The 26,639-nt window shown below is 52.1% G+C and overlaps 2 protein-coding genes across 3 annotated transcripts; one reads left to right on the forward strand and one right to left on the reverse strand.

The window, feature by feature from the left end:
• Positions 1-277: 277 nt before the first annotated feature.
• Positions 278-9,155, reverse strand: TRIM72 (tripartite motif containing 72). Its single transcript, XM_034988801.1, has 7 exons — positions 8,870-9,155; positions 8,069-8,465; positions 4,809-4,904; positions 4,492-4,722; positions 4,007-4,029; positions 2,774-2,892; positions 278-1,623 (listed from the first exon to the last, which is right to left on the reverse strand). The coding sequence occupies exons 2-7, from the start codon at positions 8,456-8,458 to the stop codon at positions 1,049-1,051; spliced, it is 1,434 nt and encodes a 477-aa protein (XP_034844692.1). The 5' UTR covers positions 8,459-8,465; positions 8,870-9,155; the 3' UTR covers positions 278-1,048.
• Positions 9,156-19,454: 10,299 nt separating this feature from the next.
• Positions 19,455-21,090, forward strand: LOC117999561 (apoptosis-associated speck-like protein containing a CARD). Of its 2 annotated transcripts, XM_034988802.1 has the most exons (3): positions 19,455-19,754; positions 20,026-20,079; positions 20,612-21,090. In XM_034988802.1, exons 1-3 carry the CDS (start codon positions 19,484-19,486, stop codon positions 20,866-20,868), a joined length of 582 nt encoding a protein of 193 aa, XP_034844693.1. In that variant the 5' UTR covers positions 19,455-19,483; the 3' UTR covers positions 20,869-21,090. The 2 variants fall into 2 exon arrangements, with proteins under 2 accessions (XP_034844693.1, XP_034844694.1); XM_034988803.1 differs by lacking the exon at positions 20,026-20,079.
• The last annotated feature ends 5,549 nt before the right edge of the window (positions 21,091-26,639 follow it).

Genomic DNA, 26,639 nt, shown 5'->3' on the forward strand with positions numbered 1-26,639 from the left:
TAAGGAAGCAGAACTCTCACTCTGGGCCTCAGTGGTTAATTCCAGAGCCCAAGAAATGGGCCATTGAGCTAAAACCAAAGAAGGTGTGAACCAGTGAGTAAGCAGCGAGGGGCCAATCCAGGAGAAGAGGGGGTGGGGGGGTGGGGGGAGCCTTCTATTCTCCACAAGCAGCAGGGCCCAGGCTGGGATTGGTATCAGGCTCTTTCTCTTGGTTGGCAACTTGAGAGATTTCTTCAGTGTCCAAGACACTCAGTAAACATACTCCAGAGGCAAAAGGGAAATAGTTGGGGGGTCAGTTTATTCACTTAGCGTGGGCTCTGGCAGTTTTTCAATGACTGTTGAATCGCCAGAGGAATACAGGTTTGTGTTTTCTACTCCTGAGAGCTGATAGCTATCTGATAACTGATTCTGTGTAATGGAGAGTTTACTGAACAGACCAGTGTCTAAGTCCGGGGTTCTCCAGGTGATCCCACTTATAACCTGCAGGAACAGCATAGCCCCGGGGAACTTGTTAGAAAAGCAAAATTTTGTCCTGCCCCCAGACCTAGTGAACCAGAAACTCAGCACTCTGCTTTAACAAGTCACTGTTACATGCTTTGAAAAAGTGGTTTTGATGCACGCCCAAGTTTGAGAACCATGAAGGGAAAGACCTTTCTGTATGGTGGGTCTGGACCCCTTGCCCCAATGCCACCAAGGAGGGGAAGGTGAGGCTGAAGGAGCTCCTTGCTCTACAGAGTTCTTCAGATCCCCCCCACCCCAGACACCTGACCCTTTTCACTCCTTCCCTCAACTTCAATTTCTTCCTGGAGATTTTGGGCTTCCTGGTTCCCAAACTGGGATTTCCTTACTGACCTAACTTTAGATCTCCCTTCCCCGCAGCCACTCCAACACCTAAAACTTCCAACTTCTCAGAACTCTTAGAGTCTCCCGTCCCCAACCCCCACCCCCACCCCACCGTGGCCCTGCCTTCAGTCCTGACAACCCCTGCGCGCCCCGTCTCCTTCCAGGCCTGCAGGACCCTGCCCCCCTCCCCAACCCAGTGGGCGGCTCAGGCCTCCTCGCCATCAGCCCCTACGAGCAGCAGCGGCTGAGCGTTTTTGCCCTTGTCGTGCCAGCACACGTCGAAGAAGGGGTACACGGGCCCGGGCAGGCGCTCGTGGAAGGCAAAGAGCAGCTCGAGGGCGTCGGCGTCGCTGGCATCATAAAAGGAGAGGACTCCGTCGCCGAAGCTTAGGTAGATCCCAATGCGCCACGGCCGCCTCTCCGGGGTGCGCAGTGAGCGCGGCTCCTTGGCTTCGACGTGCGCCTCCAGGATCTTGCCGTCTCGCAGCCCGATCAGCCAGAGGCCTTGCGAGGGCACGGCGTGCAGGCGGCCGCGGCGGCTGGCTTGGGCCGCGATCACGCCGAGGGCCCAGCGCGGCTTATCGCCCACCTCCACCTCCCAGTAGTGCTCGCCGTCGGACAGCAGCTGGTGCGCCACCACCGCCACAGCCTTGTCGAACTGGCACGGGTCCTCTCCGGCCGGCGGCGCCTTCTGCTCCGAGCACTCCACGCGGCGGCCGGAGGGAGACAGCACCAGGCTCGGGTGGGCCGTGCTCGGGTCAAAGGTCAGGTCCTTCATAACTGCCAAGGGCAGAGCGGTCAGGCCCCTGCGTGTCTGCCTCCCGCAAGCTTCTCCCAACCAACTTAGGGGCCAGCCGGTCTGCTCTAATCCCCCCCAACATCTTTGGGAGGTGAGTCCCTCTCTGCTTCCTGGCTTGGGCCAAAGACTGGACCTGTCTGAGCTTCAGTCTGCTCGGCTGGAAAACGAGGCCATAACTGCCTCTTTCCAAGGTAGGGAGGATCCCGTGGATACAAGGCATGTAAGTCAGTAGCTGAGGCCCAGGTCCCAAAGCAGGAGACAGTCAAGAAGCTGGGTCCTAGGGCGCCTGGGTGGCTCAGTTGGTTAAGCGACTGCCTTCGGCTCAGGTCATGATCCCGGAGTCCTGGGATCGAGTCCCACATCGGGCTCCCGGCTCAGCGGGGAACCTGCTTCTCCCTCTGACCCTATCCCCTCTCATGCTGTCTCTCTCTCTCTCTCTCTCTCTCTCTCTCTCTCTCTCTCTGTCTCTCTCTCAAATAAATAAATAAAAAATAAAAAGATTTAAAGAAAAAAGAAGCTGGGTCCTAGGCCGGCCCCCGCCTCACCCAGCTGTGTGATTTCAGTCAGTCTCGAGCCCGTCTCTGGGCCTCTCTTGCCTTGGATAAAACAGAATTTCCCCCCACCCCTCCTCCTGCAAGGCGGTCAGGGCTATTCCAGCCATGTGTGCATGTCCTGGAGTTCTGTAACCTATGGCACCTATGTGACCTAGCTCTCAGGGACAGGAGGCAGAACCCTTAGGGGCCTCCCCAGCCACAGGCCACCAGAGTCAGTGTCTGGCCTAGGCCCATCCCCAGGGTGTCTGTTCTGCACACCCTCAGCCTCCAACTGGCAGCCATGATCATCTCCGCCGGCCAGAGGGGGCAGGAACTGACCCAGGATCACACAGGGCTTGCCAACGGTAAGCAGGGTCCTCCCCACGTCAGCCCCCCACCCATAAACCCCATGCCCCCAAAGGTCCTTCTCTGAGCACAGGTTACAAGGGTGCAAGGCAAACCCCAGAGGTAAAGGGGCAATGGGCACCTTCTTCGATGACCTCCCAGCTGGGACTGAGAGGCCTCTCTTGCGTAGCCAGGACCTCCCCTCAACCACACAGTTACAAACACAAACCCGGAGACAGCCCCTCCCCAGTACCTGGCATCAGAGCCCGGAACATCTTCCTCCACACCTGGAATTTGAAGTCATCTGAGATGACAGGCAGCTGGATGTCCAGACGGGCAGGCGGCGGTGATTCTGCCAGGATCTTCTGTAGCCTGGGGGCGAGGAGGTGGGGGCAGCTGTGTGTGGAGGGACTTCCTGGAGGAGGCATGGAGCAGGGGAGGGCCCGAGGCGTTACCCCAAAGAGAGGAGGACAGGGGCTGTGGTGGAGTTCCAGGATCTCTCCTGCATCACACCTGGGCTTTTATTAAAACTCTGTCAGAGTTTCTGTTTGGAAGGATGAAAAAGTTCTGGAGGGAGGGGCGCCTGGGTGGCTCAGTTGGTTAAGTGCCTGCCTCCGGCTCAGGTCATGATCCTGGAGTCCCGGGATCGAGTCCCGCATCGGGCTCCCTGCTCAGCGGGGAGTCTGCTTCTCCCTCTGACCCTCCCCCTCTCATGCTCTCTCTCTCTCTCAAATAAATAAATAAAATCTTTAAAAAAAAAAAAGTTCTGGAGGGAGATGGTGCTGGATGGTGGTGGCACAACACGAATGTACTTAATGTCACTGAACTTAAAATGTGTACGTCAAAAAATGGTTAAAATGGCAAAGTTTACATCATGTATATTTTACCACAATTTTTTTGTTTATTTACTTACTTAAGTGATCTCTACACCCAACGTGGGGCTCAAACTCACGACCCCGAGATCAGGAGTCGCAGGTTCCACCGACTGAGCCAGCCAGGCACCCCCACAAAAAAAAAAAAAAAAAAAAAATTTTTTTTTTTTTTTTAAGAAGTACCTTCTGTTGGGATAAGGGCCAAGCTCCTCAGCCTTCCAGTTTGCCCTCACCTACCACAGCGGCTTCATCTTCTCTCCCTCTTACCAGTCTTGGCCCGCCTCTTCCCCCAGCTCTTCACCTCCCCACTCCTGGCATTCCTCCAGCGCCCCCTCTGCGAAGCCTGCCGCCGGCACCCCCTTCCCGCCACTGCAGCACTGAGCCCCTACGGATGCCTGTGTCCCCGCCCAGGTCCGTCCCCAGCACCAGTCTGGGAGGTCCCTGAGGAGAAAGACCAGGTCAGGGTCAGGGTCATTTCTGTGCTCAACAAATGCAGGAAGATGGCGGTGGACAGAATGGGGTGTACAGGCTTGCTGTGATTAGACGGTGAGCCAGCCAGTGTCCCTGAAGACTAGGGCAAGTTGGGAAAAGGGGCAGGGCCAAGTTGATCTCACCTGCTGGTCACCAGGCAATATTTCTGGAAAGAGAGATAAAGAGATGGAGGTGAGACAGGCAGGGGAGACGCTGGGGACTTCTGAGGATGGATGGACCACCGGAATGCTAAGTGTGGGGTCAGGAAGAAACAGGAAAGCCAAAAGAAACCCAGAATTTAAAGCCAACCCTAGCCCTTTACCTCTGTGTGAGCTATAAAAACGTACTCCCTTTCCTCAAGAGACCAATTCCACTGGGTAGAAGATTATCTAAAACATACAAACCTACAATGTCTATGATATGAATGGTGCCCACTTAAATCCAGTGTCTTTGTGCAGTGTCCAACCTAAACAACCATAACAGCAGTCCTGCTCCCCTCCCCCGATATGTGACCTGGCCTTGTCCTGTCCCTTTCTGGACCTCAAAGTCCATGTCTGACAATGGGATGAGGTCTCTAGGCCCCGAACCCTGGCTGAGAAGCAGAGAGGGAAGGACATCCAGTGCTCACCATGAGGAACTCAGTCTGGGGCTTGTCGGCCACCTCCTCCAGGACCTTCTCCATCTGCCGTAGCTGCTCCAGGTAAGAGTTCAGGCTTCCCAGCTCCCGCCGCAAGGCGACCCCTGCCTCACCCCGCACTCGCTCGGCCTCACGGTCCAAGGAGCCCTCCAGTGCCGCCAGGAACACCCGCATCTTGCCCAGCTGCTCCCCGACAGCCCCCCGGAACTGACGCACCATCTCCTGGGGGAGCAAACAGGCAAAAGCACTGGGCTGGGAGCCCCAGGCCGATGCCCAGTCCCCCGGCCCTGCTGTGCTGAGCCCCTCACCTCCACCTCCATCAGCTGATGTTCCAGCACAGCCACACTCTTCTCCTTGCGCATGCACGCCTCCTGCAGCTGCAGCTTCTGCTGCGGCAGTTGCGTCTGAGGGGGTGAGGCATAAAGAAGTGAAGGGGCTGCCCCCGCCCTCCACGTGCCGCCCTAAACCTGCACTCTCTGGCTCAGCCTCAGTGCCGGCTCCTCCGCCAGTCAGGTGGGCATCTCACCATTCCCCAAACTCGTGTGCAGATCTCTAGGCCCTCGCCGGCCCGGTCCTGATGTCGAGAACGCCTTACCCTCCCACTGCCTAGTTAGGGAAATCCTCCCTGGCCTCCCTCCCCTGAGCCCACACCCTGGGCCTTTAGCACCCCTAGCACGGGTCTTTGTGAGGGTGACAAACAGAGGGGCACAGCGCTGACACAGCCCGCCTCTCGGGGTGAGTGTAGGATGTATGAAGAAGAAGTTCAACCTCCTCCTCTCTCTGGGCTTTACCCCATCCTTAAAAGCAGAACAATAACAAAACACCCCAATCAGCCTTCCTGCCCCCCGCCAAGGGCTGTGGGGGCAGGCAATTTAATAAAAATGTCTGCTGTGGGGCGTCTGGGTGGCTCAGTTGGTTAAGCGACTGCCTTCGGCTCAGGTCATGATCCTGGAGTCCTGGGATCGAGTCCTGCATCAGGCTCCCTGCTCAGCAGGGAGTCTGCTTCTCCCTCTGACCCTCACCCCTCTTATGCTTTCTCTCTCATTCTCTCTCTCAAATAAATAAATAAAATCTTTTTTAAAAATTGTCTGCTGTGTTGGGGCACCTGGCTGGTTCAGTGGGTACAGCATGTGACTCTCGATCTCCTGGTGGAGGGAAAGCTTACTTTAAAAAAATATATTATCTGCTGCGTCTACCAAACAGATTTGTGGGTGGGATCCTCCCCTAGGCCTGCCAGTTTGTGAGTCCTGAAAGGCAGGTGTAGGGAAACTCCTAAGAGCCCCTGCCAAAGTCACTTTTTGCCTGGAAAGTGTATGGCCCTGGAATCAGACGGTCCCAGTCCCTCCTCCATGGCTTCCAACCTCAGTTTCCTCTTTTGCAGAATGGGAACAGTCTTCCTCACTTCACCCGGGGTTGTGGCAGATCTGTGGCCTCCTCCCCACTCCGCCCAAGGGAAGCTGAGAGACCTTCTAGGCTCTGGCTGCGGATGAGTCCCCGTCTTAGCGGAAGCCCCAGGATTAGCCCATGGCCCCCGTGGCCAGCCTCAGGTCATGCTCCGGCCTGCTGCAAGACAGGGCAGACCTGGTGGCTCTTAGCATGGAGTCGTCGTCAGAGGTTCAGTGGCGACAGGGCTAAGCCATGAGGAAGAGGCGTGACGCCACCCTGGATGCGCGGGGAATACTTGACCGCGGATGAGCTTAAGAAGTTCAAACTGAAGCTGGGGGCGGAGCCGCTGCGCCGAGGCTTCCAGAACATCCCGCGGGGCCTCTCCGGCAGCTAGACGCTCCACAAGCTGGTTGCCCTCTGCGGTGAGCACTTCGGCTGCGAGCCCAAGGCAGTCAGGCTGCACGACATTGGCATGCAGGAGGAGGCAGCTCGGTTTCAAGGGGTCGCATCAGTCCCCCGCTCCCGGCAGATCCCATTCGACCACTCTTGAGTCCTGGTACATGGTCTCTGGACACAGCCCCTCTTCATCGCCAAGGACCCAGGCATCCAGCCGCGCGCCCCAGCCTTCCTGTCTCCCTCCTCCGTCAGACCCTTCTTGGGTCCCTTCTTCAGAATTCCTGCCAGCCCCTCTCTGTGGCTTGGGGCTGGGCTGATGCGGATCCTGGCAGAATGTATCCCGCCCCATCTGTCCCCTCCAGGCTCCTGGGTCCCCTGGTGCTCTGTTGCATGTCGGGGACTCTATTCCCTCTTGGCAGGTCTCTCTCTTCGGCCCAGATTGGGAGTTCTGGGGTTACCAGCAAAGGTGAGCCTGGGTTGGGAAGACTCCCGGGAAGAAGCTCCTGCGCTGGTCTAGAAGACCACCAGTCGGCACTGGGCAGAACTGGGCAAGGCAGGAGGGGGAGGGACGGTGAGGCTGGGTCCCTGGGGGAGTCTGGGGGCCTCGAATACCCGCCTGAGGACGGTGGTCTACTCTCTTTAGAAGTCTGGGGGCCAAGCAGAAGTGCAGTGGAAACGCTGATGTTTGTGGGCAAAGATAACCCGCAGAAGCTCACCCCGCTCATCGTTCTCAAGAAGACGATGGCAGCTTCCCTGCCGGGGCTAAGGACCGCTCCCTGACTCCAGAACCCGCCTCGTCCCCCTCCCGCACCTGTCGTTTATTCTTCCACAGCCCAGCAAATGCTTCATGGCAGACCTTCCTGGGCCTGTGTAGACACATACTCTCCTGTCACTACATGCGTGTGATTTGCCACACGTCTGACACGGACGAGCCAGTGTGTGTATGTGTGTGTGCGCGCGTCTCTATTTGCTAATGTCTTGGTATCTTTTCTGGGCACCCGTGGGAATCGCAAACCTTGGGGTGCGCACAACTGTGTGTGGGCTCAGTACATAAGCGTTCAAGACTTCCAGCTCCATCGAGAAAAACAGCCCGGATTTAGGTCTCGGTGCCAACCCGGGCCTGCGCACAGAGGTGGGTTTCCCAGGCCTGCCTTGCCCTCGCCGCCGGATGTAGTGACCCTCGGGCCCGCACAAGTTCTGCAGCTCGGGGGAGAACGCGGGCCTCCGCGAAGCAGGCCCGCGGCCCCGGCCAACACCGCCCCCCCGGCCAACACCGCGCCCCCGGCCAACACCGCCCCCCCGGCTAACACCGCCCCCCGGCTAACACCGCCCCCCGGCCGCCCGCCCCCCCAAGCCCCGCCCCCAAGCCCCGCCCCGCTAGTCCTATCTGCCCCGCCTACGCCCGCGGAAGGGGCGGTGCTCGCGGGCCGCAGACACGTGTTCTCCTCCCCGCTCAGCCAAGTCCGCCGTGTGGCGGCTGCCCCTGCATCTCTGGGCGCGCTCCAGCCGCTAAGCCCGGGAAATCTAGGTTCCGGGCCGCAGCCGTTCCCCAGGGCCCGCCCCTGAGTGCCTCTTCCAGGCTCCCTTCTCCGCCTGCAGCTCGTCAGCCCCCATTCCCTAGCGGCCTCGCTCCGCCCCGCGTCCCCCGCCGCTCCAGGCGCCCCCGGCCCCGAAGCTCAGAATCCAGGTCAATGCGGCGACCTCCAGATCGGCCAGACCCCGCTCCAGCCAACAACCCCGTCCCACCCCGGCGCCCCCGCCGCCGAAGGCCGCCCGATCCCCGCACCTTGAGGCGCGCGTGAGCTTCGGCGGCGGGCAGCAAGCGGTGGCCGCGGTGCGAACCGAGCGAGGCGCACACGCCGCACACGAGCGCTCGGTCCTGCTCGCAGTAGATGCTGAGCGGGTCGAGGTGCTCCTGGCAGTGGCCCTGCGGCACCTGCGCCAGCCCCTCCACCAGGCGCGCCAGCTGCAGGTTGGTGCTGAGCGCCTGCGGCCGCGTGAGTGCCTGGCAGCTCGGGCAGGGCACCGTGCCGTCCGCCGCCGGCTCCCCAGCCACGCGGCTCAGGCAGGCGCGGCAGAAGCTGTGGCCGCACTCGGCCGTCACGGGCGCGTCGAACAGCTGCAGGCAGAGCGGGCAGGACAGCTCCTGGTGCAGGAGGCCCGGCGCAGCCGACATGACGGACCTGGGGAGAGGAGGGCTCAGTCAGGGAGGCTCCGCGGAGCCGCGAACCAGGCCCGGCCCCAGACCCAGACAGGGAGGATCCCCAGCCTATAAAGACCTCACGTCTCCTACAGAAAAGGACTCTGGTTCTGGCCAACGGGGAAGGGGGACTCGGTTTTGAGCCCCAAAGCAGTCTCAGTTGCATTTCTCAGCCCCAGCCCCCAAAACAGCCCCTAACAGGGACCTTGTCTCAATCCCAGGTCCTAAACAGGAGTCCAGGTTGCAGTCCTTCCCCTGTCTTAGGCCCAGGCCTCAGCCCCTGCCCCAAATTCCGCAGAGCCCCCACCCCCTACCTTCCTACCTCTCCGGGATCCCCAGGCCTCCCCTCCCCCATATCTCCAGGCCCACAAGACCCACAGGACTCACAGGTCTGGATGGAGATCTTGGGCGAAAAGAGACTCCCAGGAGGCCCACTCAAGGTCAGGCCTAACCTTAGGTGGGTGTCAGAGCTGTGTCTGGAGACAGGCAAAGGGCAAGCAGCAAGCTCAGAGCAAGGACAGGGGACCCACAGGCACAGCTGGGAGCCGACACCACGGGTGAGGGCACACAGTGAATCGCAGACAGACCCTCCCAGACTGAGTCTTGGCCCCAGGACTATATTTAGTTGTCCTGCCCACCCCCTTCCATCACTTCTGGAAACCGTTCTAAAAGTGAGGACTGAGTTGTCAGCGGGCAAGCATCACATGTCAAGGCCACCTGTCCTGGTCCATCCACTGGCCCCTCCCTGGCTCAGCCTGGAGCCAGAAATTACAAAAGCAGGGAGATGGGGCCCCTCATACCACAGAAAAGACAGAAACACGTTTGGGAGGAGTCTCTCCTTTCTCCCCCACCCCACCGCCCCCCATTCCACACTCTCCAGCCTCCCCTGTCCCTGACTGTGGCCCTCCCCAGTTTGTCACCCACTTATTCCCCAAGTTTATGGCTCTCCAAGATCACAGTGACCGTATTAGCTCCATCTGCAGGAGGACAGGACCTCAGACTACCCTGAAAGGTTTTCTTCCTCCAGAGTCGAGGGGAAGGTCTTTTCCCTGCTGGTCTCTCCAGTGCCCAGCACAGGCCCTGGGGCAAAGTGGGCCTCCCTAAGTGCTTGGAAAATGACTGATAGAGGGACAGTTGAATAAATGAAGGAACTGAATCCACAGCCTGCAGCCCAGAAGTTGATTCTGCCCTGAGAGCTTTGGGCTTTTACATGCTTAGCCTTCAAAACTCAGTTTAAATTGCATTCAGAATGAAAACCAAAGTCCTCACTGTGGCCTACAAAGCCCTACTGAAGCTGACCTCATTCTCCTCTCATCCCTCCCCACCTGCTCACCAGCCTTGGCCTTTGGGCTTGCTGGCCCCTCGGCCTGGAACACTCTTTCGGACATGGTTTCCATCCTACTCTCAGTGCGGCTTTTCCTAATTCCCCGATTTTAAATCTCATATCTCCCTCCCACTGCTCTGTTTTTCCCTATAACATTTATTACCATCTGACAAGCAATATTTTACTTATTGGTTTTTTTGACTGATTCCTCCTACCAGAATATAAATTTTGTACCCTGCTTGTCTCCAATTTAGAATAAAGCGTGTGCACACTGCAGATGCTCAGTAAATATCAGTGAATGAATAAACACACAAATTCACTGGATCCTTCTCTTTTGGCCTCTCAGCCACACTTTCTCTCAGCCTTTCCCTGGATTTGTCCGGTCTTAATCTGAGTTTCTGCTTACGTTTCAGTTTTATCTCACCCTTTGGACTCTCTTTTTGCCTCTCTCTTGGGTTTTTAATGTTCATTTTTATTAATTTTATCCCAAATGTGCACATGAGGTGTTCTAGATCAGAGACAGACTCATTAAATCTCTCCCAGGAAATAGTAAATGTCTGGCTCCCTGTGTCCTAGGATGATGGGATGAGAGCCAAGTTAACTGGCCCATGACGGTAGCCAGACACCCTAGAGAGGAGCAACAAGAAAGAATTCCTTTCCCTGATTATCAAGGAGAAGAAAGCAACTGCCCCTCTCCCCTGCTTAAAGATCTTCTTACTCCAACTCCTCGGCAAGTAAATAAATCTCCCCAGGAGCCAGATAGCTCCTTACACATCTCAGCTCAAGTCTTTGGTTTTATTGTTTTTATTTTTTTTTAATTTCACAAATATATTTTATTTAACCAAGTGTAGCCAAAATATTATCATTTGACATGTAACCAATATGAAAATTACTAATGTGGGGCATCTGACTGGCTCAGTCGGTAGACCATGCAACTCTTGATCTCGGGGTCATGAATTCAAGCCCCATGTTGGGCGTAGAGCTTACTTAAATTATTAACAAAATATTTTACATTCTTCCTTTCATACTAAGTTTTTGAAAGAAGGTGTGTATATTACACTGAGGGCACGTCTCATTTCAGACACCTCATTTCAAGTGCTCAAGAGCCACGTGTTTATAGTAGCTATCAAATGGGACAGCACAGCTCTATAATCTCCATGATCTTATAACAGATTGCCATTAAAGATTGTCATATTAAGCCTTGTTGATTAAATATAGATTTGCTCTCATGTGCTTGATCAAAATCCTAGGAAAATGCAGAATTTGGGGGGGGTGGAAGAACTCCGTTATTTTAAGCAGAGTATTCTTGTATTTATATACAAAAGTTATATTTAGGAGCTGAACCTCCCATTCTTTTTTTTTTTTTTTTTTCTGGTACCTTCTCCAACCCTCCCTCCCAACCCATGCTTGCTTTTTGTTTTGGTTTGGTTTGGTTTGGTTTTTTTGTTGTTGTTATTGTTGTTAACATATAATGTATTGTTTCAGGGGTACAGGTCTGTGATTCATCAGTCTTACACAATTCACAGCACTCACCACAACACATACCCTCCCCATGTCCATCACCCAGCCACCCCATCCCTCCCACCCCCTCCCATTCCTTTTAATAATTTGTTAAATCCCAAAGCGTATCTAGATAAACAATGACTTGCATCTCAAAAACGTAAGTAAACCCTAAATATTACAAATCTTTAGACTTGTCTCCAAGTTCTGTGGCTCATTTCTTCTAAAACACTTGAAGCTCTTCCATGTTGCATGCTGGCCCACTTAGGAAGCTACCCCAGGCTTCCTGGCACCTTTGGGCTTAACCTAGGAACCTTGTACAGGCTATCATCATTTACGCCTCTCAGGAAGAGATAAGTTTTATTATTCTTTTGGATCAGAGCAATTGACTACACAAATAACTACAGTATTGAAAAGTCTCAGGAAGGAGTGCCTGGGTGGCTCAGTCGTTAAGCGTCTGCCTTCGTCTCAGGTCATGATCCCAGAGTCCTGGGATCGAGCCCCGCATCGGGCTCCCTGCTCCGCGGGAAGCCTGCTTCTCCCTCCCACTCCCCCTGCTTGTGTTCCCTCTCTTGCTGTGTCTCTCTCTGTCAAATAAATAAAATCTTTAAAAAAAAAAAGAAAGAAAGAAAAGTCTCAGGAAGCTACTAAGGCTTTTTACCAGAACCCTGAGAAACCCAGGGAAGTTTGATTTCCCCAAAGAGGAGGGGGTGAGGATGAGAGCATATCTGGAGCTGGTCTCTGAAACCACAAACCACTTTACTTCCACTCAAAAAGTCGACATCCTGAATGTCGATCTCACCTGGAGTTCCCATCACTGCCAGGCTGAGGCTGAAGATTTTGGTCAATAGGAGTGGGTGCGCAGGACAAGGAGGTGACAGTCAACTCAATCTCTCTCTGTGGATGGGCCAGATCTGACCTCTGACCCATGAGAGGGACATTGATTGTCTACAGCAGGTTGGAGGGAACATATCTGGAGGAGGAAGTAAGGATTTGTGATGCTAACCCTACGATACGATGGAGCTCTGTGAAGTCCCTGCAGCCAGAGCTCAGAGGGAGCAGATTCCGGCTTGTCCTAAGGGAGAGCTTCCCAATGGCTGAAGTCATAAATGCCATGGAAGGTGAGAGCTCTTGTATTGGATAAATGCAGAAAGAAGGCAGAAATCCTCCAATCAGGGCCACAGCAAAAGCAGGTCCTGAATGCTGATGTCACAGACTCGTGTTGGGTATGCCCAGGAAGATCACCTACCTCTCTGGACTCCAGCATCTTCAGCTACAACATGAGGATAAGTAGGATAACAATACCATCCCTGTCAGGTTGATATGAGGATTAAACTAGATATTATAGTAAATAAACACCAGGGACAGTGTGTTGGCACTCAGGGGCTTAGGAGGCAGTGACTGCCACCACCAGGCTCAAATCTTGACTCTGTTCTTTCCTCATGTGACTTTGGGCAAGTCACTTAACCTGATTTTCTTATTTGTAAAATGGGAATCATGTAAGGATTTTTATTAAGACTCTAGATTGGGGGGCGCCTGGGTGGCTCAGTTGGTTAAGGGTCTGCCTTCAGCTCAGGTCATGATCCCAGGGTCCTGGGATCGAGCCCTGCATTAAGGTCCTTGCTCAGTGGGGAGCCTGCTTCTCCCTCTCCCTCTGCCTGCCACTCCCCCTGCTTGTGCTCTCTCTCTCTGTCAAAGAAATAAATAAAATATTAAAAAGAAAAAAAAAAAGACTCTTGGATTGGGGCACCTTGGTGGCTCAGTTGGTTGAGCATTCAACTCTTGGTTTCAGCTCAGGTCATGATCTCGGGGTCATGAAACCAAGCCCTGCATCGGGCTGTGCTCTCAGGGAGGAGTCTGCTGAAGATTCTCTCTCCATCTCCTGCTGCCCCTCCACAAACCCCAGCCCCCGCTCACTCACGCACTCTCTCTCAAATAAATAAATAAATCTTAAAAAAAAAAAAAAAACAGATTCTTGGATTGTTATGAAGATTCAACAAGCTAATTCATATAAAACTCTTAGAACAATGCCAAGCCCATAGGAAATGTTCAATAAATGTTGGCTATTGATATTATTACAATTATTATTACTAAGTATTCCAAGGAATCCTCCCTATAACCCTGTAAAGTCAATAACATCATCCCTACTTCAGAGACTGGGAAACTAAGGCTCAGAAACTTTAACATGACAAAATCACCCACAGTATGCCAGGCCTGTTCCAAGCATTTCACCATTCTTAATCCATTTATAACCTTATAACCTCATAACCTCATTTATAACCTTGTAACAACCCAACATTGTCCCTATTTTACAAGGAGGCCATGAGGAATGAGATTAAGTGGCTTGCCCAATGTTCTGACAATCTATGGTCTTGGCTGCAGAAGAAGCAATCTGGTTCCAGTGATCAAGGGTTACTTTGGTTGGGTGGGGAGAATCACACCCAGGAGGCATCTTACCACCACCAATAGCTCCGGCTCTAGTCCAGGGGCAAAGGTGGGCCTGAGGTAAGACCTGAAGGTTCTTTCCTTGCCAGGGATCAAAGTTCGGAGCTCTGAGCACTCCCCCCAGAAAAGGAGGTGTTGAGGGAGAAGGGATTATCATGGCTTCCCGGAGAGCTGCCCAAAGCTCCTATTCCCCACCTCCCCAGATGGAAATCACCCTGGCAGCGTCCAGGAACAAGTAGGTTCTGCCTCTGCCTCCCTGGGGACTTTGGCCAAGTCATTGCCCTTCTCGGGGTTCTGATTCCCTACAGGCTGATGAGGTGAGCACATTCATATTACAGAATGCAGACCCCAGGGAGGGGCTGTGACCTCCCTAAGTCACACAGCTAAGAGGATCTGGGAATCGAATCTGAGTGGGTCTGACACCACTCATCTCCTGCTTTTCCCACTATTCCACTATCTTCTGAATGCAAGTTCTAGAGCTTTCTGCAAAGAGGAGGAAGTTAGCGTTAACATTACTACATCGTAACATCTAGCTTCCCAAGATGTTTGTGGACAGTCTGGAGGAGGCATAGATTTCCATATACATAATCTCTTCAAGCCATTTGTCAATTTTTAAGGAAAGTAGGACATTTAGGATGGTGGTTGGAATTTGGGCCTAGGGGTCAGATGGTTCAATCTGTGTTTCCTCATATACTACCATTATTGGCTTCCAGAGTAATTTCTGAAAACCTCAGGTTTCTCCTCTGTAAGGTGGGATAAATACACACACTCACAGGGATGTCAGGAGGTTTAAATGAGATTATGCATGTTAACTGCTTAGCACAGTGCCTAGAACATAGTAAATTTTGGAGAATGGAAGCTGTTATTACTACTATTACTGTCTCCCACCAGCACTTATCATGTGGGTGGGCGTCTAGTAGATCCTTAATACATCTATTTAGAATAAAATAGGGGCGCCTGGGTGGCTCAGTCCATTAAGTCTCTGACTCTTGATTTCGGCTCAGGCCATGACCTCAGGATGGTGAGATCGAGCCCCATGTCAGGCTCCACGATGGGCATGGAGCCTGCTTAAGATTCTTTCTCTCCGGGGGCACCTAGATGTCTCAGTCATTAAACATCTGCCTTCGGCTCAGTCATGATCCCAGGGTCCTGGGATTGAGCCCTGCATCGCATCGGGCTCCCTGATCGGCAGGAAGCCTGCTTCTCCCTCTCCCACTCCCCCTGCTTGTGTTCCCTCTCTCACTCTGTCTCTCTCTGTCAAATAAATAAAATCTTAAAAAAAAAAAAAAAAAACTCTCTTCCCTCTCATTCTGTCCCTCTCCCCACCTCACTCACATGCTCTCTCTCTCTAAAAAATTAACTTTAAAAAAATAGAATAAAATAGATTCTCCAAAACCTATGTTCCCTTCTGAGTTCAGAGTCTACAATATGCTCATAGAGTACATCCACCTGCCAAAAAGTGTCACTTGTTCTAACTGAGGTGAATCCTAAAACCACCGGCTGGTGAGGCTTCCGGTTCCATGAAAGGAAAAGCTGTTCTCCCGTCCCTTGTCCCTTGCCTCCCTATGACATCACACCAAAGGGCCAGCACATGCTCTGAGGTGTCGTATGAAAATCACAGCCTGGATCTTCCGTGTCCCGGTCTGAATATGTGTGAGCAGAAATGTGACTGGGGTTGGATGCCAGGGACAACCTGGGCCCAGAAGGGTCGTGGGTGGTGACATGCAGGAACAAGGGAAGGGCACATGACCCTTGTGCCATGTCACAAATCTTCAGCCCCATTGCCCCCAGGAAGCCAGCTGGAAGGAGAAGCCCACCTTCTCCTCCTAGGGATGACACACATTCTCCCAGGCACAATTTCCCACAGTCCCACGGGTTCCATTGAAATATGTTACATTGAGTTTACTTAAAGCCAAGGCCATCCCATCCAAACAATGGCTCAAGAGATACAGAAATATGGCCATGTGGCTAGGGGTCCCTGCTCTATGTGGGGGTTGAGTCAGGCAATCATTTTTAAAATTCCATGACTCAAAAACCCAAAGCATTGGGGCACCTGGGTGGCTCAGTCGGTTAAGCATCTAATTCTTGGTTTCGGCTCAGCTCATGATCTCAGGATCATGGATGGAGCACCACATGAGCTTGAGTCTGCTTGAGATTCTTTCCCCCGTCTCTCCCTCTGCTCCTCCCCTCACCCCTGCTCTTGCACACTCACTCTCTCCCTCTAAAATAAATAAATAATTTTTTTAAAAAGATTTTATGTATTTATTTGACAGAGAGACACAGCGAGAGAGGGAACACAAGCAGGGGGAATGGGAGAGGGAGAAGCGGGCTTCCCGCGGAGCAAGGAGCCCGACGTGGGGCTTGATCCCAGGACTCTGGGATCATGACCCGAGCCGAAGGCAGACACCCAACGACTGAGCCACCCAGGCGCCCCTAAAATCTTTTTTTTTTTTTAAAGCATGTAAGATTCTACCAATGTGAAAAGAGCAGGTTGTTATGATTCTAGATCCTAGGATTCTTTTGTCATTCCATAAAGGCTTATAATGGCTGGAGTTATGCCAAGCCCTGTGGTGGGTGCTGTGGATCACAGAGGGTCCTCAAGGAGCTCTCAGTCTGGTGGGAAAACAGAGTGAATGGACACACTGTATGATAAAGGCATCATAAAGGCATCCTGCAGACGTGTGAAGGAATAATTCATTTTGCACAGAGGACAGAAAAGTCAACAGGGAAGAGTAGACAGAAGACAAATTCAGAATCCAGACAGACAAGCTATATGATCCCCTCAGCTATAGGACCTTCGGCAAGTCCCTCAACCTCTCTGAGCCTCAGTCTTCTCGTTGGTGAAATAGGGCTACTAGACCCTGTCCCCCAGGGATTGTTGTCAGGCTTTGAAATAATGCATGTAAAAGATCACAGCCTAAAGAGGGGGCTCAAATGTTTATTATTTCTTCGAAAAAGTGACTCCTGATGGATGTTGGGACAAGCACTAACTCATCAAGGCAACCAGAAGGGACTTTAAAGAGGCCAAGCAGAGAAAAGGTGCCACTTGTGGAGAGAAGTCCAGAGGCCAACACTGTCGAAGGTGTAGCTGAGGAGGTTGGCAAGGATCTTGAAGACCAAGCCAAGGAGCTTGGACTTGACTCTGAGGGCACTGGAGAGTCCTAGGTTTCTGAGCAGGGAAGGCGTAAGATCAATGTGTGCGCTAGGAAGCAGTAGCCTCTTGGCCACAGTGTGCAAAATGAGTCGGAGATTGTAAAAGGATAAAGACCAGGGAAGAGGCACAATAATAAACAACCATAAGCCAAGGAACACTGGTTATTGGACCACAGGTGCCACCCATGGTGGGATGTTGGCACATAATATACCTAGACCACGTGAGGCAACATGCACAAGGATGGGGAGTGAGCCCCGCTACTACCCTTGCTGGAAGCTCTTGAATACAACATGCTGCAGGTAACACGGCCTCATTTATTCCTTCATTTAGCAAATCCTCACTGAGCACCTCCTAGGGATCAAGCACTGTCTTGATGCTGGGGATTCAGCAATGAACAAGACACACAAGGTCCCTGCCTTCATTCACCGAGCTCACAGCTGGGTGACGGATGTTCAACAAATGAATAAATAAATGTGTATGTCAGGATCACATCAGTAAAAGCAATGGTGATTGTTACAAGCCAGCTGAAATGGAAAAATGAAGGGTTCCCAATAACCACCTAGGAAGGAGAGCCCAGATTCAAACTAGACACTGGACAGCTTCAAGCCCACAGTCTTCCAGCTCCTGGCAGCTGCCTCTGGTATCCTCCGTTGAACCACCAGATGCCTTCGTTGTTGCTGTTGTTTTTAATTTAGATTCTAGTTAGTTGACATACAGTTCAATATTGGTTTCAGGAGTAGAGTTCAGTGGTTCATCATTTACATATAATGCCCAGTGCTCATCATAACATATGCCTCCTTAATACCCATCTCCCTCCATCAACCCTCATTTTGTTCTTTATAGTTGAGTCGCTCATGATTTGTTTCCCACAAGGCCCCTTCATTCATTACTGGTTCCACAAAGATTTCTTGAACAACCACGATAGGCCAAGCACTGTTCTGGATGCTGTGGATGCAACAATGAGCTGGACAGGCATGACTTACAGACCGGCAGGGAAGACTGATGCTAAACAAATCCATATAGTTACAATTCAGTCACAATTGCTATGAAAGCAGGTGTTATGAACTAGTCTGGGAGGGATTCTAAACCTGGTTGGCCAGAGGAAGTGACATTTAACTGGAAACCTAAAGTCTCAAGAATTTACCAGGCAAAGAGTGAGGGAAGAAATTTCCAGATCAAGGGAACACGTTGAAAGGTTAGAGAGGGGCGCCTGCATGGCTCAGTCGGTTAAGCGTCTACCTTCGGCTGGGGTCATGACCCCAGGGTCTTGGGATTGAGTCCCGTATCAGGCTCCCTGCTCAGCGGGGAGTCTGCTTCTCCCTCTGCCTGTCCCCCACTCATGCTCTCTCTCTCTCTGAAATAAAAAATTTAAAAAACAAAACAAAACAAAAAAGGCCTTGGAGAAGCAAAGGAGCGTGGCACATTTGAGGAACTGAGAGGCCAGTATGGTTGAAACTCAGAGACAGAGGGAGAACAGGGTGTGGCACAAGACAAAGCTGGTGAGGTCCACGGGGGCCAGACCAGCAGGGCCTTCCCAGACACGTTAAAGACAAGTTAAGAATTCTGGGCACAGCTTGGGCTCCAATGCCTACTCATGCCACCTTTCACTTGCTCTTCTAGATCAAGCCCCCTGGGCCCAGGGTGACTCTGCACCCATGACTTTCCCTCCATCGAGAAGTTTCTCAACCGTTCATTACAAGTGTCTCATCATCACTTCCCCAGAAATTCAGCTCCTGGGACCAAATCCTGGCTGTCCCAGGAAGTATCTGGCCACTTGCGGCCATCAGGTAGAGGCCATCAGATAGCCCATGTTACACTGGAATATTTACTAAGTGGATAAGTGTTATGATCCCATTTTACAGATAAGTTAACAGGCACAGAGAAAGTACACGACTTTTTTTTTTTTTTTTTTTTAAGGTTTTGAGAGAGAGAGCATGAGCAGGAGTGAGGAGTGGAGGGAGAGGGATAAGCAGATTCCTTGCTGAGCAGGGAGCCTGATGCGGGGCTCGATCCCAGGACCCTGGGATCATGACCTGAGCTGAAGGCAGACCCTTAACCAACTGAGCCACCCAGTGCCCCTCTACCCTTTTTTTACATCTTTTCTTCTCTGTGCATGCAATTTGGTAAGCTACATGGCTCTGGTTGTTAGGATTCTAAGATTCTAAGATTCTATGACACGTGAGCGTGGACGCTAAGATTCAGGGAAATGTGGACATTTTAGTGTTCTAGAATTTCAAGATTCTAAACCTTGGCACTTCCAATAAACCAGGTTCTGGTCTGTGCTAGTTACTGCAAGCCTGGAGATGGAGGCACTACCCCATGAGCCCCTCTGCCATCTCCCGGCTCCCACCTCACACATCAGCTGGAGGACGCAATCCCGGCGCCCCCTGATGGCCAGGTTAGTGAGCCTGGAGACCTTGGTGGGTGGGAACCAATGAGGTAGTCGGGGCGCCCTATGCCACCCGGCAATGAGCTGGGGCGAAGGCGGGAATCGGGAGAAGGCGGGGAGTTCCAGGTCCCACCCCAGAGCAGACTTCCTGGTCTGCAGACATCCCGGGTGAGCAGCAGCGGCAGAACCATGGGGCGCACTCGCGACGCCATCCTGGACGCGCTGGAGAACCTGACTGCAGACGAGTTCAAGAAGTTCAAGCTGAAGCTACTTTCAGTGCCGCTGCGCGAAGGCTATGGGCGCATCCCGCGGGGGACACTGATGTCCATGGATGCCATGGACCTCACAGACAAGCTCGTCTCTTTCTACCTGGAAGAGTACAGCGCAGAGCTCACCGCGGTCGTGCTGCGTGAGATTGGCATGCAGGAAACAGCGGAGCAGCTGCAGATGGTGCGCAAAGGTGAGCACACCCGCTCCACGCTCTGCAAGGCCCCAGATCGCTGGGCCTCCTATGTCCCCTCACCACACCAGCCCCACCCCAACGTTTGCCCCTTGGGCTCTTTTGCTTTCAGTTCCTCCTACCCTCTAAAATTACAAATGCTCCTCCTGCTGGGAAGGGTTTCCTGTGCTTGGCCCTGAACTTGGCTTCCGGACCAAGGGGCCCCTGCCCCAGAGAGACTGGAGATATGATAACGGAAGGGAAGGGGACCACTTGACTGATTTCCTTATAGGCCCCGCTCCAGGGCCTGCTGGGATCCAGGATCACCAGACTGCAATCAAGCCAGGTGAGGCCTTCACTCCCAACCTCTCTGGCCACATCCCAGCACAGCCTGGAGCTGTGTCCCCCAGCCAGCAACACTGGGGAAGCAAGAGTGGGCCTCCCCTTCCTACCCACCCACACACCACTTGGGCCACACCTCAGGGGCACCTGCTGAGATCCAGGCTTCTTAAGAGCTGGCAGCCAAGCCAAGTGAGGCCTTCACTGCCAACCTCTCAGCCACACCCCACGACACCCCTGCACAGCCTAGAGCTGTGTCCCACAGCCAGGAACAAAGGGAGCAAGGTTGGGCCTATCCTTCCCACCCACACACGTACCCCTTGGGGCACACCTGGTTGGGGGGCGGGGGGGCTGGTGGGAGGGAGAGAAACAAAGTTATACTCATCCCACCCTATCTGTAGTGTGGGTGGGCTGCCCACCTTGAGCCCCACCCCTTAGGGTTACAGAGCAATTTCTGAAGAAAGCAGAGCTCAGGGGGAACAGACCCCAGTATCCACCCTGGGAACTGGCTCAGCTGCTCGCCTCCATTCTGCCTGCAGCACCGCACTTTGTGGACCAGCACCGGGTAGCCCTCATCACGCGTGTCACAGACGTGGATGGGGTGCTGGACGCCCTGTATGGTACGGTCCTGTCAGAGGAGCAGTACGGGGCAGTGCGGGCCGAGTCCACCAACCCAATGAAGATGAGGAAGCTCCTCAGCTTTGCTCCAGCCTGGAACAAGACCTGCAAAGATCTGCTCCTTCAGGCCCTGAAGAACACCCACCCCTACCTGGTGGTCGACCTGGAGAAAAGCTGAGGGGTCTTCCCCAGCAGCAGTCCCACATAGAATCCCTGGCAGTTCCAGCCAACTAACCCCAAATCTGAATCTCTTTTTATACTCAATATATGAAAAGCCAACTTGTACTTGTGTGTTTTTCCTACTTCCAGCCTGGACGCACATGCAGAGCTAAACTACAATGTAAATGCCACAGAGGCCAAATAAAGCTCTACTTTACTGCCTGGTCCTAGGGCAGCAGGCTCCCCGCTTTATCCTTTCTACCTCACAGTCACCGTGGAATATCCCCTCTCATTTACCATTTGGTAACTCCTCCAGTGCTACCCATGGTTAGCCCTGTGGCCAAGGTCGAAAACAGACGTATGTACAAAAGGTCTGAACCGTAATGGGTCAGCTCAGAGGCATGTGACAACAGACGAGTCTACATAGCTTCTCTTTCACTTTTCCTTAGGGAAAAAAAATGTAAAATTAGAGCACTCTTCAAGGGGAGCGACAGAGTACCCTCTAAACACAGAAGAGCACAAGCAATCAAGCAGAATTCTAGGGTTCCTTCTGGCACCAGCCCAGACTTCAGCAGGCTTCATTGCTCCCTCTGCTCCCTGCCGCCCCCTACAGGAAGGGGTTATAGGTTATACTTTGCCCAGAAAACAGGCCAACGACAAAACCAAAACTTTGGGAATGAGTTCTAGGAGCCATTTCTTCTCGATTGAATTTTTGCCTCCAGAGGTATTATTAATATAAGTATTCTTCACCAGGAAACAGCACTTAAGGAGTGCTGTTTGCAAAGGCTGTTGGGGAACCAGGATGCTAGGATTACATCCTGCATACCCTTTGCACCCAAATTCTTTCTGGCTTTGAAGCAAGATAGGGGTAGGCAGGCAAAGCAACAAGCAGGCACAGCAGCCCAGTGTCCCACTCGTAAGGGACAGATCATCAGACACAGGGGGTCCGGGTATGCAGGTACCTGCGTGGTTCTGTGCCACTCGGTGATACACTAGTTCACAATGAGCAAAAGCTGTCGACTTCACTTTGAATCCCTCACCTAGAGGACACAACTAGAAATGGTAGTCTTTATGCCTCCCACACACTTCCTTAGGGGTATACGCACAGTATTCTGACAGTCTGTATAAAATGTCCCTATCCTGATCTACTGGACCACCAGAGAAACAGGAGAAAACAGGTAGTTTGCTACAAGAGGAAGCACCAAGGTAAGATATGGCCACCGTCAAGGCCACCCACTCATCACATGGGACTAACTGCTCCGAATGCTAGGTGGGACTCCAGGAGAAATGCAGAACTTTCCAAATGCAGCCATCAGCCCTACCAGCTTCCTGTAGGTTTTTAAGATTTTATTTATTTGAGAGCGAGCAAGCACGTGCGGGAGGGACAGAGGGAGAGGAAGAAGCAGACTCCCCATTGAGCAGGGACCTGATGTGGGACTCGATCCCAGGACCCCGAGATCATAACCCCAGCCGAAGGCAGATGCTTAACCCACTGAGCCACCCAGGCACCACAGGCTCATCGTTCCTTAGCCAGCCATCCCATAAAATAAATGATGCTGATCCCCATTCCATACTCAATCCTGAGATGTTAATATGTTCTTATATGTCACTTATATGCTCCGCAAGGACCTTGCCATATCCAAAACTGGTCTTCCTTTCATCATCCCTCTATCTTGACATAAAATAGTATCACCTTAACTAGAAAACAGTAAACCCTAACATGTTCCAACAAAGCACAAATTTAGTCAGTCTTGTGGACGCTAGCTCTTCCAACTAACTTCCAAGAATAACATCAAGGGTGCCTGGCTAGCTCAATCCGTGGAGCATGCGACTCCTGATCTCAGGGTTGTTGAGTTCAAACCCCATGTTGGGCGTGGAGCCTACTTAAAAAGAAAAAAAAGACTAACATTCAAGACTAATGTTGCCTATGCGTCAACCTCACTGCCGCCACCTGGCTTATGCCTAATGTCTCACCTCCAACAGGTTCTCTACCTCTAGTCTACCTTTAAGGGCTAGAGTGATCAAAACGGACCATGGAGGGGCGCCTGGGTGGCTCAGTTGGTTAAGTGACTGCCTTCGGCTCAGGTCATGATCCTGGAGTCCCAGGATTGAGTCCCGCATCGGGCTCCCTGCTCGGCGGGGAGTCTGCTTCTCCCTCTGACCCTCCTCCCTCTCATGCTGTCTCTCATTCTCTCTCTCAAATAATAAAATCTTTAAAAAAAAAAAAAAAAACGGACCATGGAAAAGACAGCCTCACTTCTAACATTAGGACACCTCAACTCTTTCACCCTGACCTTTAAGGACTCCATCCAACCTGTCTTCCTTTCACATATCCCATGATCCCAGCAATATCTGCTCACACCCCATTCCCTAGAACATGCTGGTCCCTTAACTCTGGACACCTTGCAATCTGTCCTAGAGCTCCCACAGGCATGCCTTTATCTGGGCTCCAGTGGTATTTCCCAGGGTCGCATGGTAAAGCAAACCTTTTTTATTTTTAGTCTTTTACATAGGACTGAGCCCTCATAAAAAGGCAACCTTTCAACCTCTCAAGTGCCTTGCATGCAAAAAGTACTAAATGGTAACTCCTGTGAATCTCCAGTGTCCTAACAATTTTTTTAAAAAACTCCACGAGGGGCGCCTGGGTGGCTCAGTTGGTTAAGCGACTGCCTTCGGCTCAGGTCATGATCCTGGAGTCCCGGGATCGAGTCCCACATCGGGCTCCCTGCTTGGCAGGGAGTCTGCTTCTCCCTCTGACCCTCCCCCCTCTCATGCTGTCTCTCATTCTCGCTCTCAAATAAAATCTTTTAAAAAAATACAATAAATAAAAAACTCCCCATGAAGGGGCACCTGGGTGACTCAGTTAAGCGTCTGCCTGCAGCTCAGGTAGCCCTGCTTCAGACTCCCTACTTGGGGGGGGGGGGGGGCCAGCTTCCCCCCCCCCTCCCCCCTCCCCTGCTCCTATTCTAATAAAATCTTAAAAAAAAAAAACCTCCACATAAAACGGATTCTCAGATGATGGTGCCATAGCTAACACTTTCTTGCACAACGGTTATCCTTAAAAAGAGCAGTTACAGGGACACCTGGGTGGCTCAGTCGGTTAAGCGTCTGCCTTCAGCTCGGATCATGATCCCAGGACCCTGGGATTGGAGTCCCACATTGGGCTCCTTGCTCAGTGGGGAGCCTGATTCTCCCTCTGCCTGCCACTCCCCCTGCTTATTCTGACAAATCTTTAAAAAAAAAAAAGCAGTTACAAAAACCAGTGCAGGCCTGAAGCAAAAGAAATGGTTCTAAGAAACTGATCCCTAGGTTAAAATTTCTTGGGGCCTTTTCTTCTTGGGGAGATGGGGGCAGGGGAGAAGCACAGGAGAACGGAATTTTTTTGTAGTATTTTATTTAGAGAGCACAAGCAGGGGGAGGGACAGAGGGAGAGTGAGAAAGAGAACCTCAAGCAGACTCCACACTGAGCACAAAGCCAGACACAGGGTTCAGCAGGGGGCTCAATCCCAGAACACAACCTGAGCAGAAAGCAAGAGTCAGATGCTTAACCTACTGCACCACCCAAGGTACCCCGGGACAACTGAACTCTGCCTGAAGTCTTTACGCACAGCACAACATAGTGGTCAAAGATGAAAGTTCGACAGCCAAAGGATATGAACTCCAATCCCTGCTCCACTTCACATCAGTTTTGAGTCTTAAGGCCAGTTTGTGCATCAGCATCCCAACTATAAAGTAGGGATAACAGCAACTGGTCCATAGTTAGTACACATTAGTGTTAGCAAATACCTCCACTAGATGTTTTCGTTCCTGAGCTCCCTGATGACTTAACATAAATAACACCTGGGGGGTCCTGGGGGGGGGCTCAGTCGGTTGAGCATCTGCCCTCAGCTCAGGTCATGACCCCAGGGTCCTGGGATTGAGCCCCGCATCGGGCTTCCTGCTCAACGAGAACCTGCTTCTCCCTCTCCCTCTGCCTGTTGCTCTCCCTACTTGTGCTCTGTGTCTGTCAAATAAATAAAAAATCTTAAAAAAATAAAAACCGTAAGTAATACCTGAATCAACTTTTGCTCTAATCTCCAAGCATCACAAGACTGAAAAAAGAACAAGTAACAGGAATGCCTGGCTGGCTCAGTTGGAACCTCTTGATCTCACAGCTTTTAAGTTTGAGCTCCACGTTGGGTGTAATTACTTAAAAAATAAGATCTTTTAAAAAACGGGGGGGGGGGGTGTACGCCTGGGTGGCTCAGTTGGTTAAGCGTCTGCCGGGGTCCTGGGATCAGGCTCCCTGCTGAGCAGGAAAACCACTTCTCCCTCTGCCTGCCACTCCCCCTGCTTATGCCTCCCACTCTGACAAATAAATACAATCTTTTTAAGATTTTGAGAACAAGCAGTGGGGAGGGGCAGGAGAGAGCGAGCAGCAGACCCCCTGCAGAGCAGGAAGCCCAATGCATGGCTCAATCCTAGGACCCGGAGATCAGGACCTGAGCCGGAGGCAGACGCTTAACCCACTGAGCCACCCAGGAGCTCCATAAATAAAATCTTTTAAAAACATAAAGAGGAAAAAGGGAAAAAAAGAGAACAAGAACAAAAGCTAGTGTTGGCTAGGCCTGTGCTAATTAGAACAAAAATCTATAAAGCAGGATCCAACCTTCCATAAAGTGAAGTTTAGCTTATTAGCTCCTAGCTAGCACCACTTATACAGAAAGTGATAGTCAAGTTCCCCTTCACAGGAAATGTAGAGGGAAATAGCTGAAAAGGAATCTCTGCAAAACTTAGAAAGTATGGATCTACGTGTGCAGTTGCACCAGCAACATCAACACTGCCAGAGAACGTGTGTCGCACCTGACCTACACGGGGAATTAGAATCCACATGCTAACAAAATTCCCCAATGATTCGTGTGTTCAACTTAGACACACTGCTAGAGAGGATCCGGCTCCACCATCTCAGTCTGAGGTTTGCAGAGGCCTTCCTGTACCAGGATGTAGATGTGCTTTTTTTACTCATGGCAACAGTACACAGACTAGGCCAGCCTTCTCCCAAACTCTGGAAAAATAAAAATAAAAGCCCTGTCAGTCTAGACCTGACAGACAGGCCCTCACTCCCTAAAGGGGCTGCAGTTGGACCCTAAGTACCCTGCGGTGAGCAAGCTCCAGGGCATCGATGTGGCCATGCAACACTGCCACCCTGAGGGGCGAGTGCAGGGTACCACCCGGGACGCTTGGCTCCTGTTCCCTCAACATGTCGTCTTCCCACACCCACCCCACTCACCCTCCTTGGGACTTCTCCACTTCAAGCCACCTAATTTGGTTCCCACTGCAGACAGAGAATCCCAAATCCTTAACCTAAGGATAGTCCGCGCTCCTCTCCCGTCCCACTCCCCGCACTAGTGGCTCTCGACTGTTCTGTGAAAGGAGCCCTTCTCTCTTGGGCCCCTATGTGGCTGTCAGTTGGGCATGAGCGTCAAATTCTTGATTTTGGCTGAGGTCTCCATCTCAAGGTCATGGCCTCCGATGCTCTGATCTCTCCCCCTCTGCCCCTCCCCCCAAACTTGCACACGCTCTAAAAATAATCTTAAAAAAAAAAAAGCCCTTCTGGCACTACACCCCAAAATTTAGTAGGACACAAGCCACTGTCCAAAGAGCAAAGACAGCACTATCCATCAGCAGGGAGCACTATTTCCAGACCCAAACTCCTGCTCGTAAGTACTTTGTCTATTCCTACTTCAATACCAGGAATTTTAGACTGAACTGCCTCCAAAAGCTTCTTTTCTAACTACGAACACCAGGGGT

This window comes from Mirounga leonina, unplaced genomic scaffold (assembly GCF_011800145.1).
Source record: "Mirounga leonina isolate KUSES-001 unplaced genomic scaffold, KU_Mleo_1.0 Mir_454, whole genome shotgun sequence".
Taxonomy (NCBI): domain Eukaryota; kingdom Metazoa; phylum Chordata; class Mammalia; order Carnivora; family Phocidae; genus Mirounga; species Mirounga leonina.